Source organism: Penaeus chinensis, chromosome 5 (assembly GCF_019202785.1).
Source record: "Penaeus chinensis breed Huanghai No. 1 chromosome 5, ASM1920278v2, whole genome shotgun sequence".
Taxonomy (NCBI): Eukaryota; Metazoa; Arthropoda; class Malacostraca; order Decapoda; family Penaeidae; genus Penaeus; species Penaeus chinensis.
In genome coordinates this window covers 39,243,107-39,255,606 of record NC_061823.1, presented here as the reverse complement: position 1 = coordinate 39,255,606, position 12,500 = coordinate 39,243,107, and the positions used below count along the sequence as shown (strand labels likewise).

The following is a 12,500-nucleotide window of genomic DNA, read 5'->3' as shown; positions in this document are numbered from 1 at the left end:
CTACCTCACTGAAGACCATTATTCCCAGGACTGGACTACACTGGGCAGCGAAGCGAGGGAACTTGGAAACCGTGAGGTGGCTGCTTGCTAATGGGGCCGATCCAAAGATGACCAACAACCAGTCTCAAACCCCTGCTCAGCTGGCGACTAATCCACACATACTGCAGTTATTAGGTTGGTGTCTCTGTATATAGGATAGTTTTTAGGGGGAAGGTTCTGTGTGTGTGTGTGTGTGTGTGTGTGTGTGTGTGTGTGTGTGTGTGTGTGTGTGTGTGTGTGTGTGTGTGTGTGTGTGTGTGTGTGTATGTTCTTGCATGTGGGTGCATGCTACAATTTTTGATCATCAATTTTCTATAAGGACTGTCAACAAATATAGACCCAGTTTTATAGGGAGAAGAGATTATATCATTCTTATAGACCTTCCGTGAGTACAAGTGTCATTTCCCTCCGAAGGTACCGACAGCGCGAGCCCAGAAGGAACAACCTCCAGTTCCGAGTCCCTCCCAATCACACCCAGTTACATGGCACACCCCCCCCCAATCAACCAGACAGGTCGCAGCACAAACAGCCCGCCCTCGAAGCCGCTGACCAACGGGATAACGGAGGTGAACGGGTATCCTGGCTCGGGCAGCCTTCCTCCCAACAGCAACCCATCCACGTCCAGCTGTGTTCCTCGCCCAGGGATGAACCCCCCACAGGCACAGGACTTAACCCATAGTAAGCCTAAAGGTGAGTGGTTTCTGTAACCTCCCCACCCCCTCCCCCCAAAGCTCACTCACTCCTTAACCCCCCCTTCTCTCTGCTATTGCCCCTCACTCTTTCCTCACTTACCTCACTCAGCTCCCTCCCTCGGAAATGCTGTTGTGGCATGAATCACTTGCACGTTTTGAGCTTATAATTTAATGGAATTTTCTGTGATTACGGTAAACTCATGATTACTTTTCTAGTGATGCATATAGCATATATTAACTTGCCATTACTATTTTTCTTCTTTTGCTTCTATTTTTTTTTTCTTTTTTTTCTTTTTTTTCTTCTTTTTTCTTTTTCCCCTTTCTCATCTTTTTCTTCTTGTTTCTTTTTTTTCTTCTTCCTCTTTTTCATCTTCTTTCTTCTTTTTTCTTTTTTTCTTCTTCCCCTTTTTCATCTTTTTCTTTCTTCTTTTTTTTCTTTACTTCTTCCCCTTTTTCATCTTTTTCTTTCTTCTTTTTTTTTCTTTTTTTCTTCTTCCCCTTTTTCATCTTCTTTCTTCTTTTTTCTTTTTTTTCTCCTTCCTCTTTTTTCATCCTTTTCGTTTTCTTTTTCAGAGCTGGTGTTGAAGGTTCGCGTGGCCAACACCGACGACCCCGACTTCATCGAGATAGACTTCCCCCTCACGCACATGAACTTCAGCCAACTCCTCACCGTGTGCTGTAAAGAGTTGGCTGTCAATCCTCAGATGGTGGAGAGAATAAGGTACGAGGAATGTCTCGGAAGAGGTCGAGGTTGGGACCGAGTTGTGTGATGTGCCATTGCTCTGTGGTTCTTTGGGGTAGTTTGTTTTTTTGTGTGCATCGTATCTGGTAAAAATGGAAATATTAACAGTCTGAGCTGGGTGTGTGGGTTGTCTCCTCAGCTGAGTGAGATTTTTCTTGCATAGCCTCCATTGCTGTAGGTTTTACTCGCCTACCTTATTGCACTCGGACAATTCTTCTGTCTTTATTTTCTTTCTCTTCCTTTTCTTTTTCTTCTTTTTCTTCTTCTTCGTCTTCTTCTTCTTCATCTGTTTTTTGTGTTTTTCCCCATTATTTTCTAGAATTGCTAATACAGTGAGACTATTGACTATATGACAGTAAAAAAAAAAGGGATATCTATATATTTGAGTAAATTTGAAGTGTATTTAAATGATGAAAAACTAAAAAATGGAGAAACCAGTTGTTGTTTTTTTACATGTATTTACTGTCATTCAAACTTTGCTATTTCATATAGAATGAAGTTGATGATATTGATATCTCTAAGGTAAAGAAGAAGTGAATGAATTAAAGTAAGAAAAAAGGAGAGGAAAATGATTCATTCCCTGATTAGAAATACATACTTATTTATGATATCCACATTTATCCCATTTTATACTTGATTTCATGGAAACAATTACGAATCACGTCCCTCTCTTGCAGGAAACTACCCAACACCCGCCTTCGAAACGACAAGGACGTGAGGCGCCTGGAAAACTTCACCGAACTAGAGCTTGTCATTAAAGGGCAGAGCAGACCAGCCTTAACACGATCGGACTCCCAGTCAACGTCTAAAAATAGCTACCAGTCCATTTCTTCCTTTAAAAACCAGACCATTTTGTACTGATCGAGGAATTTTCTTCAGGATACAATGTGTTCTCTGGAGATTTTGTAGAAGAAATGTGCTAATTTTTATTTGTGTATTGATTTTATGAATTTGTTGTTTTTGTATTATGTAACATTTTTGTTTTGATATGTTTATGGAAAAAAAAAAAACGTTTTTACACCAGGGTGTAGATGTTACATTTGAAAAGAAGTCCATTTGTAGCGAGCTTCCAGATTATGTATAGCATGAAGATTGTAATATACTTGGCTTTCATTATGTTTAGTAAGTAAATTAGAAAATTATAAAGAACAGTAACTTTAACGAAAGAAAAGTAGCAAAGCCTTGCTTTTTATTGGTTTTACATGTATATGCATATGCACGAACACACCCACACCCATAACCATGCCCACAAGCACTCCAGCACACACACACACACACACACACACACACACACACACACACACACACACACACACACACACACACACACACACACACACACACACATATATATATATGCAGTATATGTACATGGTTATTTTCTTTCCTATGATTTTCTGTCAGTGTAATGCATGCTAACTAGATGATGTTGGACTCTGTACTTACTGGGTAACTTTTTAAAATGGGAGTTTTTCTATCAATCTCTCAGAAATATTTGTTTTCCTTCTTCTTTGGTAGGGAAGAATGTTGTAGGAAGATTGATACAGTATTCTTTACGTATTTTGTGCTTCTGTATTCATTTGAATCGTGACTTTACCGAGAAGTGAATTAAGTACATTATCATCCCCTCAGAAAGGGACTATTGGAACAAAATATGCTATTCTTGCCATATTTGTGATTAAAACAGGAGGTACGAGAACTTACCTTTGTCTTCTGTCTATTGACCCAGTCATGATCAGCTTTGTATGGGTGTCATGATGAAACGATTAGGTGTAAACCAAAGGGGTATGGGTCACCAATAAGTTACGTCATTGAAAGTAAGGCAAGAGGTGTCAGGAAGCCAAAACTGGATAGGTGTTTAGTAATGGAGTCGAGGCATCTCTCAGACGGAAAAAAAAAGATACGGTGGTAGTACATGGTTGAAGAGGGTACATTGTGGTAGATGTGTGAATGAGAATTAATAACTTCAGAGAGTAGGATATGTATTTGACCTGTTTTAGTTTTTATTTTTATCAGAATTATAGGATAGTTCTGATAAAGACATAACTTGAAAATGTATCACTTATATGTCTTGCTCTTCTGAAGTTAAAAATTTTCTTTCATTACTGTGATTCTCAACACCTTTAACCAAAGCCAAGAGTGGCATAATAAATGGAAGAATTATGTTATTTGTTATTTCCAATTTCCTTGTTTTACCATACTTGGTTTTGTTGCTTTCTTGTCAGTGCCTGTTTTTATTTGTGCCATTTATTTAGTTGAAATTGTAGATACAGTTATTTCATTCTTGAGACTATTGGGTGTATTTTTAGAGGAAACTGAACTACTGTATTGGTTCAGTATGATATTTATTTATGATATTCTTAGTTATAGGAATTGCACATGAATCATGCAGAGTTATAGCATATTCGTTGCTTGCTGTCTATAGTAATTAGTTTGTATTTTCACACATGAGGATGGAGATATCTACTTGAAGAATTTATGCGTCATTTCAGATAGTTGTAAATGACGCCAGTTAAACCAAAGAAACCATTCTACTTCAAAGAACTCTTTCTATATTAGTATAAGGCTTAAAAAGGGAGAAGACTAACAATTAGCAGTCTGTGATTGTTTTTTATAAGCTTACATGAAGAATATTTATAATGCTCCACTAGAATGCTAGTAAAGAAAATGTTCTTTTAGGTGAGACAAATAGATATGAGATGGGTTTAGGGAAAGAAAATTTTGAATGAAACTACCTTGAAAAATGATGTTCCATTTGCTATGAGGATGAACAAGAAAGTTGTTTGTTTGATAGACATTTAAGATACATTCCAACAGGCATGGGATGGAGAAATTGCAGACAGTAGTAGCTTAATAAGTGAAGAGATACTTAAAAGAATTTTTCAAATGAACATCAATACTTTGCAATGTGTTTCCCTGAAAAACAGAAAGAAAAAACGAAAATTATGTTTACGCTTATTTGTTGGTCCATCCAGTGAACTACTAAGAAGTTTGACCATATAAATCTTACAGCTTACATTTCATTCTGCAAAGAGTTTTGCAGATGAGAGTCATTTAGTGCATCAGAAAAGGCTTGTGTACTTAGCACCTTTGATTTTAATATATGCATATATTAAGTCCTAAGAGGTATGGATATTTGATGTACTTCTTTCAAGAGAGCTATGCAACACATCCTTTTGATAATTTGCATCTCTCACTTGTTGTGAGGAAGATAATGAGTGAATGAGTGTGTGTCTATGCCTGTCCAAGCAAGCATGTGGAGAGTATATTCCTTTTAGAACAGTTTATGGATAAAACTTTTAGTTGATGGTATGTGGAAATATATCTGTTTTCTTTTTCCTTGAAGGGTATTTTTGTTTCATTTTTATCATTCTCTCTTCTTCCTTTTTCCTCTTTTCGCAAGGCATATGTCAGTGCAAAAGTTGGTTAATTGATATTTCCTTCTATACGTCCTGCCACTCAGTACAAATTACCAAAATTGTGGCTTTATATTTCAGACATGGGGAAAAAAAAAAAAAAAAATTGTACATAGAAATATTAGCAGATCCTGAAAAGGGCAGGATAGTTTTTCCACCTGACATTTCCAAAGAACTTGATTCAGTATCATTTGTGATAAAAAGTAGTGTGTGACATCATCTAGTCTTTTCAGTTCTAATCAAAATTATAATCTTTTTTTGGGTTTATTATAAGCATTGTTATTATTGTTTATTGTTATTATTATCATTATCATGAATAATTGTTGCTTTTGTATAGATTCAGTGATATTCTGTTGGTTATACATTTGAACAGTAAGTCATGAAATGTTTTCTGAACTTGTGAATTATATAGAGACGTGACTATGTTATCAAATAAGATGTGAAGGATGAAAATGTATAAGGTTTTCTTTTTCTGAACATACAATTTTGATATTTAAAATTTTGGTTTTAATCTTGTTTTATTGTCCAGTGATATGATTTTTTTATTTTGAGTGAGATGGTTTTTGGAAATTTTTTGTTCTCTCTCGTTATTTTCAGCGTTCCAATGTTTCGACTGTATCTTAGTCTTATCTAGTAACATCCTGATTCAGGATTTATAGACTCGGTTTTAAAATGTAAAAAAAAAAAAAAACGAAAAGAAAAAAAAATGCATGTATATTAGCGTATCATGAGGTTTTTCAGTGTGTATTTGGGTTATAATTGCCAATTTTGAAGTTTTCGAAAGATGGGAAATTTTTTGTTGTTTTCTAAGAACTGAATAAGGAAAATTGCTTGATGGAAAATGTATTGAATTATTGAAAGTTTGTATATCTTTTTTTTTTTTCTTTCTTTCTTTTTCATTCTTTTGAGTTCGAAAAGAAATAGTTTATGGAATAATTTGGAATAATTTTTGGATTGAGAAAATTAAATGAGTGTGCAACATCTCTCTAAAATGGCATATTTTAACCACGTAAAACATGAATGAGGAAATATATATCTTCTGTGTCACATCCCTTTCCCTCTATGTCTCTCTCACTTTTCTTTCCTCCTGACATCTGTCTGTCTCCTTATCAGGGATATGAGAGAGGCCTAAGTCTTTGCCAAAAGGGATTGGGACACATTCCTCCGCAATTTTTTTTAAGCTCGTAAAATGTGTAACAATATAGTTACTTTATGAACGTGGTCCAAAACTGTACCTCTGGTGTTTTTTTTTTTTTTTTTGTTTTTGTTTTTTTACACTATTGATTGATATACAGGGGATCTCCATTATTCCTCATCAATATGGACCAGAGAAATAAGAAGAATAAGAATGCAATGGAAAGCAATACGCAGTAGCGCCTGAGAGTGCATTGGTATGGCAGCATCAGCCAATTCTTATGCCTGGAAAGTAGATTATTTTTGTTTACATATACTTAAATTCTCTTTAGCAGCACACACAAACTTTATGATTGTGGAACGTGTATACCAATTCTGGAATTCATTGTTTTTATTTTATTTTTATTCTCTTCCACTTTCTAGTTCTCTCTCTCTCTCTCTCTCTCTCTCTCTCTCTCTCTCTCTCTCTCTCTCTCTCTCTCTCTCTCTCTCTCTCTCTCTCTCTCTCTCTTTCTCTCTCTCTCTTTTTTTTAGCTTCTTACTAGTTTCTTATGTGTTTGTGGACAAGTGTATAAACTTTCAGAACCATAAGGACAGAAGAGTGAAACACAATTAACAATGCATCCCCAAATGTCTGTGATGGAAGAGGGAAATGGGAAATGATAGGGATTCCCTGTTGTGATTGCCTTTGAAGCTTAACCCTTTAAAGACTGACAAAGGTGTAAGCTTCATGTACATGAGAGACTAGTTTTTCAGTCTAAAATTGTTCTTATTCTGGATATTTATCACATTTACAGAATGGATAATTTGGACACTTTTTTAAGACTTTTGTCACATTTTAGTCAGTGTGGCCGTAAGCCAAAGAAAAGCAATTACCATATTTTCTCCTATAAGGGTTTGAAACAGGCCTAGCAAAATTCCTGCTCCTTATCTCTTCTCCTTTTTCTCTGAAGATTTTAAGCAAAAGTAATAGATATAGTCATTGCATCAGTTCTTCCTGGCAGGGAATAATGGATATATAAAGGGGACCATGCATAGGCTTGTCAACTTATTGACAATGAACAAAAAAAAAAAAAAGCAGTTAGCATCGTAACTTTAGAAGAGGAAATTCAAGTGTGCTTTGAGTTACTTGTTTCTTAAATTTGTTTTTTAGTGATATATGAAATTGAAATGAGAATGTCACTATGAAATAAGGATTTATACAGTCTGTTTAGCTTGAGTATTAAAGTAAGCCAAATTGTCAAGGAACTAATATATAAAAGATTCGTTTTTAAAATAATATTTGATGCATAATTTGTTAGGATACCTGCTTGTGCAGCGTAGATTCAGTTATATGAAATATGTATTTGCAAATGTGTCTCTGTCTCTCTCCCTCCCTCTCTCTCTCCCTTCCTTCTTTCTTCCTTCCTTCCTTCCTTCTTCCTTCCTTCCTTCCTTCCTTCCTTCCTTCCTTCCTTCCTTCCTTCCTTCCTTCCTTCCTTCCTTCCTTCCTTCCTTCCTTCCTTCCTTCCTTCCTTCCTTCCTTCCTTCTTCCTTCCCTCCCTCCCTCCCTCCCTCCCTCCCTCCCTCTCCCCTCTCCTCTCCCTCCTTCCCTCCCTCTCTCTCTCCCACCTTCCTTTCCTTAATATTATCCTAGAGAGAAATAAACTGCACTGCACTTGGGTTGCTTTTTGCCTCTGTCTGTTGTTTGCAGGGTAAGATTATGTAATGAGCTATATATTCTTAAACAAGGAAGTAAGATACTGATGATATGTGTATCTGTGTCTGTATATATATAAGTGTATATACATATACATGTATGTGTACCAGGATTTACTTTTGTGTTATACCAAGCCCCTTTTACACTCTCCAGTTATCATTCTTAGGTCTTTACCTTTGTGATATCTATGCAAGGATGATTCGCTGTTTTCCTGACTTATAGAACAAGAAGAAAAAAATGAAGCTTTTACATATTTAGTATATTTGCATGTGCTTCATTCTTTTTTAATAGTAAAACTCCTAGCTTTTGTGTAATTTTTGGGACCTATGACGGAATTAGGTAGTGATAGCTGGTACGGAAATAGCAAATATAGAACTTGTCTCAGTGTGATGTCATCTATGTGGTGTGCACAGTGCTGTTATTCGAGTTTGTCATAATCCCCATTGATGTCTAAAACGACCTTAACTTATATCCGTTTTCCGTGCTAGTAATGTGAGAGTTATTGCTTCATATCCTGAGTCTTCTTGGGATCTTAAGAAACTTAAAATGGATTTTTGATTTTCATATTATGTGATAGGGTATAGAATGTTACTTTTTTTTTTCTTTGTTTTTTTTTTGTATGATAATTTTAACACAAAAAGGAACAGAATGACCTGGAAAATACTGTATACATATACATCTCATTCATTTTGTCTGTTCCACCTCGGTATAAATATAATTTGATGGAGAGAAATTTTTTTTTGTGATCAGGACATATATTTACAAAGTGGTTTCTCGTCCACTGTTCACAAAAGACTAAGAATCACTTAGGATTAGTTTAGTGGAGTTTAAACATTACTCATAAGAATGGGGATTTTACAAATGAGATTAATTGCACATTCTGAGATTTTAATACTTTTTTTAGAGGTGTCCAGACACCTACTGCCAGGAAAAGTATATATTGTGTTATATTAATACTATTTAAAAACAAAAATGAAAGTCCATTATTAGTTGTGCATAGCTTTTAGTACTAAAATTACTTTCATTATTTTTGTATGTTCCAGCATATGCACTATCTCTTTTTAAAATTGATTCCAGTGAATGAAGAAGTGTTTTTAATTTGAAACATTAGAGATATGTTTCAATTTTATATTTTCAGTATTTTTCCAAAGTGTGTTTTCCATCCCGAGATTTTTTTTCTTCTTTTTTTTGTCTTTTTATCTTGACTTTCTCCATCTTTTATCTTAATCTTTTGTGGTCCCTTTGGTATCGTGGGACCAGAAGGACATGGCATTTTTGTATTGCCATTCTGTATAAGAACTAAAAAAAATTGTTGCCTTATTACAGTATTATATGTATACCTTGCTTGAAGTATGAAGATTGTATTTCAGGCATTATGAACTTAATAAACATAAATGAGGAATTGGTACTTTATTATTTTTATTTTTTATTATTTTAAGGGCATATGTGATCTTCTACGGTACTTTTTGGGGCCTTTTTTTATAGCACCCCGGTACCAAATACTAAAGCTTCAGGTAACACGTCACATTAACCCAGTGCCGACGGACATAGCATGTACGTACATGCCATGCCCACTGAGAGTTTACTTTATTAATTGTTTTTACATTAGATGGCTACACTTGTACTAAGTCAGTAGTGAGTACAAGTACTGCCTGTCTCGCCTTTTTACCCTTTTCCTTTATTTACGGAAATATTTTATGTTATCTTATTTTGATGTTTCTAATGTTTACAACATTATAGTAATTATAATGTCTATAATATAAATAACACCATTGATGTTCATAGTATTAGTAAAGAATATGTTTTTCCTTCCAATTCAAGGAAAGGTGAAATGAGGTCATAAGGTCTACTAATTGACTCCTTTGAGGTTAAGTACTAGCAGAGCCATCTATGTGCAGAGACATTTCACAAAAATATTATTTTTAATGAGCACAGCATTTTCCCCAGCGCCACTAGGCCAAATATTATTTCTGACACATGCCTTTTTTTTTTACACGGAGCAACAACTGATCACTGCTTTGCCATGTGAGATACAATGCAAAAATTAGGAAGCACTTTAGCCCTTTGAATGTGGGTACATAATACATGCTACTGTAGTCTTATGGGTATTTTTTCACACAGACGGCTCCATGAGTGCTCGGCCATCAAGGACTTGGTTAATAGACCTTATTTCCTTATTGTTTTTTTCTGTTTTTCTTACCTAATACTGTTATTATCAATACTCTTGTTATTATTATTATATAGCATTATGATTATTATGAAGTTATGAAAATACTACTAACACTAAAGATACAAAAAAAGAATTTTTCTGATATCAAAGGAAAGGGTAAATAGGTGATATAGGTAATTGACTAAGTACATGTAGAGCCATCTATGTGTAAGAACAGTTAATCAGTTAAAACCACATTGGACATCATGGTATGTATATTACACCTTTCCAGCACAAAGGGTTACGTTTGATTTCCAAAATTGATTAATTGTATGGTACCATCTGTCACTTTTTTTTCTCTCCCTTTTTTTTTGTGTAGTATACTAACAGATACAGTTGATTTGCATTATTCTAAACAAATTAATGGTTTTATCACCAATTTGATGTTTAAAAAAATGCTAAAATAAGTATATTTCATAATAATATAATACCTCAATATAGTCTACAACAAAATAAATAATTTCCATCAGCAGACAAAATGACATTAACTTTACTTAAAACTTTATTTTACCCTACACCTATTCATCATCTAGCAACATTAACCTACACCACAGAGGTTCAAATCTTCAATTCAGAACATCACTCCGTCTCTGCCAATAGACGATCATAAACCAGTCGGGCACAAACACTATCTTGAACGCCTAATCCTGCGGGAGATTTCAAAGCTTAACAGTTCGGTTTAGAAGGTTGGTTTCATTGTAAAACATTTATGCATTATGAAGTTTTTGTCAGCTTCTGATTATATTACTTTGATTGGTTTAAGTATCAAATATCAAATCATGAATCTTAAATAAGAAGTATAGCTATAGGGTCTTAAGGTTATCATGTGTATACTGTATATGATATATGGAAAGAAATTGCTAAGAGAAAATAAAAGATAAATGATTAAACTAGGATATCGTGATAAGATTTGTCAAAGTAATTGTTTTCTTAAAAAGTAATCAAACAAGAGACAAAAACAGTGCACTTAATTCACACTATTAAGCTGATGGAAAATGATGAAAGTATAATTATAACTTTTTCAAATGTGGAAATCCTTCAAATACAATATCTACCCATTTATCTGAATACATCAAAATTAATAATGCAATTCTTAAGGTAAAAATAAAAATAAAAATTAGACTATGCTTACCAAGAGACTTGAAGATGGTCGTACAATTTTTCTGTGGTGAATGTTGTCCGAGGAACACTTCTCCTATTTCTGCTTCGATTGTCGCCCCGGTTTTAATGATATCTCCTGGATAGCAATTACAGCATTAAATAATTCAGTCGGATCAGGTAATTCAGTTATAATGATAACTGTGTGATTAATGTCATCATTTATCAAATTATCTTGTTTATCATATAACTTTGGCTAGCTTCGTGATGTTTGTGTTCAAAATCTTTTCCAAAAGAGAACTAATTTAACATCATCAAGCAATGTGTTTTGATTTACAGTTCTCATCATTTTGATTATGATATTAGTGTTCATTGTGAAGAAATTTTGCAAAGATATGGTAAATTGTTTTGGATCAAGAAATAATATAAGATATTCAAAATGCTTATTAATATCTTCAAGAACAAACTTTTCACCTTTTTAAGATTATATATACATGCTTTTTTTTATAAGTGTATAAACATGCTTTAAGTTTTCTGAATGACAATGAAAGTAAATAAATTGAAAACTAACCAGCTCCAGCAAGAGCTTGTTCACGGCTGTCGGTGTAAACTGTTGAGCTTTTGACTAAGGCTTCATCCATTTCTTGGCAGCCGGGATGAAGAGCACCAATACCTTCAGATACCAAAATACCAAGAGGAAATGAGGAACTATACACCACTTCATGGGTTGATTAACAGATGGAAGGTGTTAGCATACCATACTATTATTCATTTCAAACGTGTACTTGCACTGCAAAAAGGAAAATTTTTAAACTGAATTCATTACAGATGCTTTACCTAGCATGAAAATATCATTAACAAGATTTAAGCAATATAACATACATTCTAGCCTGAATCTAGCCTTTACCTAGCATGGAATTATCATCATCAAGATATTTAAGCAATATACCATACATTCTAGCCTGAATCAGTTTCATCACTGTACATTTATCAGAAACAGGGAATATAAGGTAACGAACTATTCACAGTGGGCTCCTCGCTTGACCCATTCCCCCTTCAGGATTGATATCGCAGAGCCGGTACAGATATTAATGATATCCGCGTCACTCACAGCCTCTTGCACTGTGGTCGATGGTTCAGCACAGATACCCTCGGCCTGTAACTGCAGTACCAGAGCTTCAGCGGCTTCAGGCTTCCGTGCCCAGATTCGAACCTGGCAACATACAAATGGGGTTACCTCTCCTGGGTCAAAGAAGGTAATAAGATAGGCACTGGAAGATGTGAAAGGAGAATTAAGGATTCAGGTTTGACATTTAAGAATGCCATTTGCTCATGACATTTATTTTTTTTACTAAATATCAATCCAATCTAATCTGACTGATATATCTATCTTTGGGACATTCAGAAAAGTCATCTGTTCATATCTTCTCTTAAATTAAAGTGAAATCCTCACCTTTGAGCCTTTGTAGCA

The 12,500-nt window shown here is 34.7% G+C and overlaps 3 protein-coding genes across 5 annotated transcripts in view; 1 reads left to right on the top strand and 2 right to left on the bottom strand.

Annotated features, from left to right (window-relative positions):
* Positions 1 to 5,400, top strand: part of LOC125025832 (ankyrin repeat domain-containing protein 40-like) — an 8,724-nt gene extending 3,324 nt beyond the window's left edge. For 2 of the 3 annotated variants that reach the window (XM_047614105.1, XM_047614104.1), the window contains exons 3-6: positions 29 to 174; positions 454 to 729; positions 1,305 to 1,452; positions 2,151 to 5,400. In XM_047614105.1, coding sequence (XP_047470061.1) covers positions 29 to 174; positions 454 to 729; positions 1,305 to 1,452; positions 2,151 to 2,334 — 754 coding nt within the window. In that variant the 3' untranslated portion in view covers positions 2,335 to 5,400. The remainder of the gene's footprint in view (positions 1 to 28; positions 175 to 453; positions 730 to 1,304; positions 1,453 to 2,150) is intronic. The other variant, XM_047614106.1, reaches the window with a different exon arrangement.
* Positions 5,401 to 10,339: 4,939 nt separating this feature from the next.
* On the bottom strand, positions 10,340 to 12,500 carry LOC125025728 (ketimine reductase mu-crystallin-like). Its single transcript, XM_047613889.1, has 5 exons — positions 12,483 to 12,500; positions 12,049 to 12,242; positions 11,601 to 11,702; positions 11,064 to 11,168; positions 10,340 to 10,578 (listed from the first exon to the last, which is right to left on the bottom strand). Exons 3-5 carry the CDS (start codon positions 11,668 to 11,670, stop codon positions 10,511 to 10,513), a joined length of 243 nt encoding a protein of 80 aa, XP_047469845.1. The 5' UTR covers positions 11,671 to 11,702; positions 12,049 to 12,242; positions 12,483 to 12,500; the 3' UTR covers positions 10,340 to 10,510.
* Positions 11,778 to 12,500, bottom strand: part of LOC125025609 (ketimine reductase mu-crystallin-like) — a 10,241-nt gene continuing 9,518 nt past the window's right edge. Inside the window, exons 5-6 of the mRNA XM_047613634.1 lie at positions 12,141 to 12,271; positions 11,778 to 11,819 (exon numbers count right to left, since the gene is read on the bottom strand). Coding sequence (XP_047469590.1) covers positions 11,778 to 11,819; positions 12,141 to 12,271 — 173 coding nt within the window. The remainder of the gene's footprint in view (positions 11,820 to 12,140; positions 12,272 to 12,500) is intronic.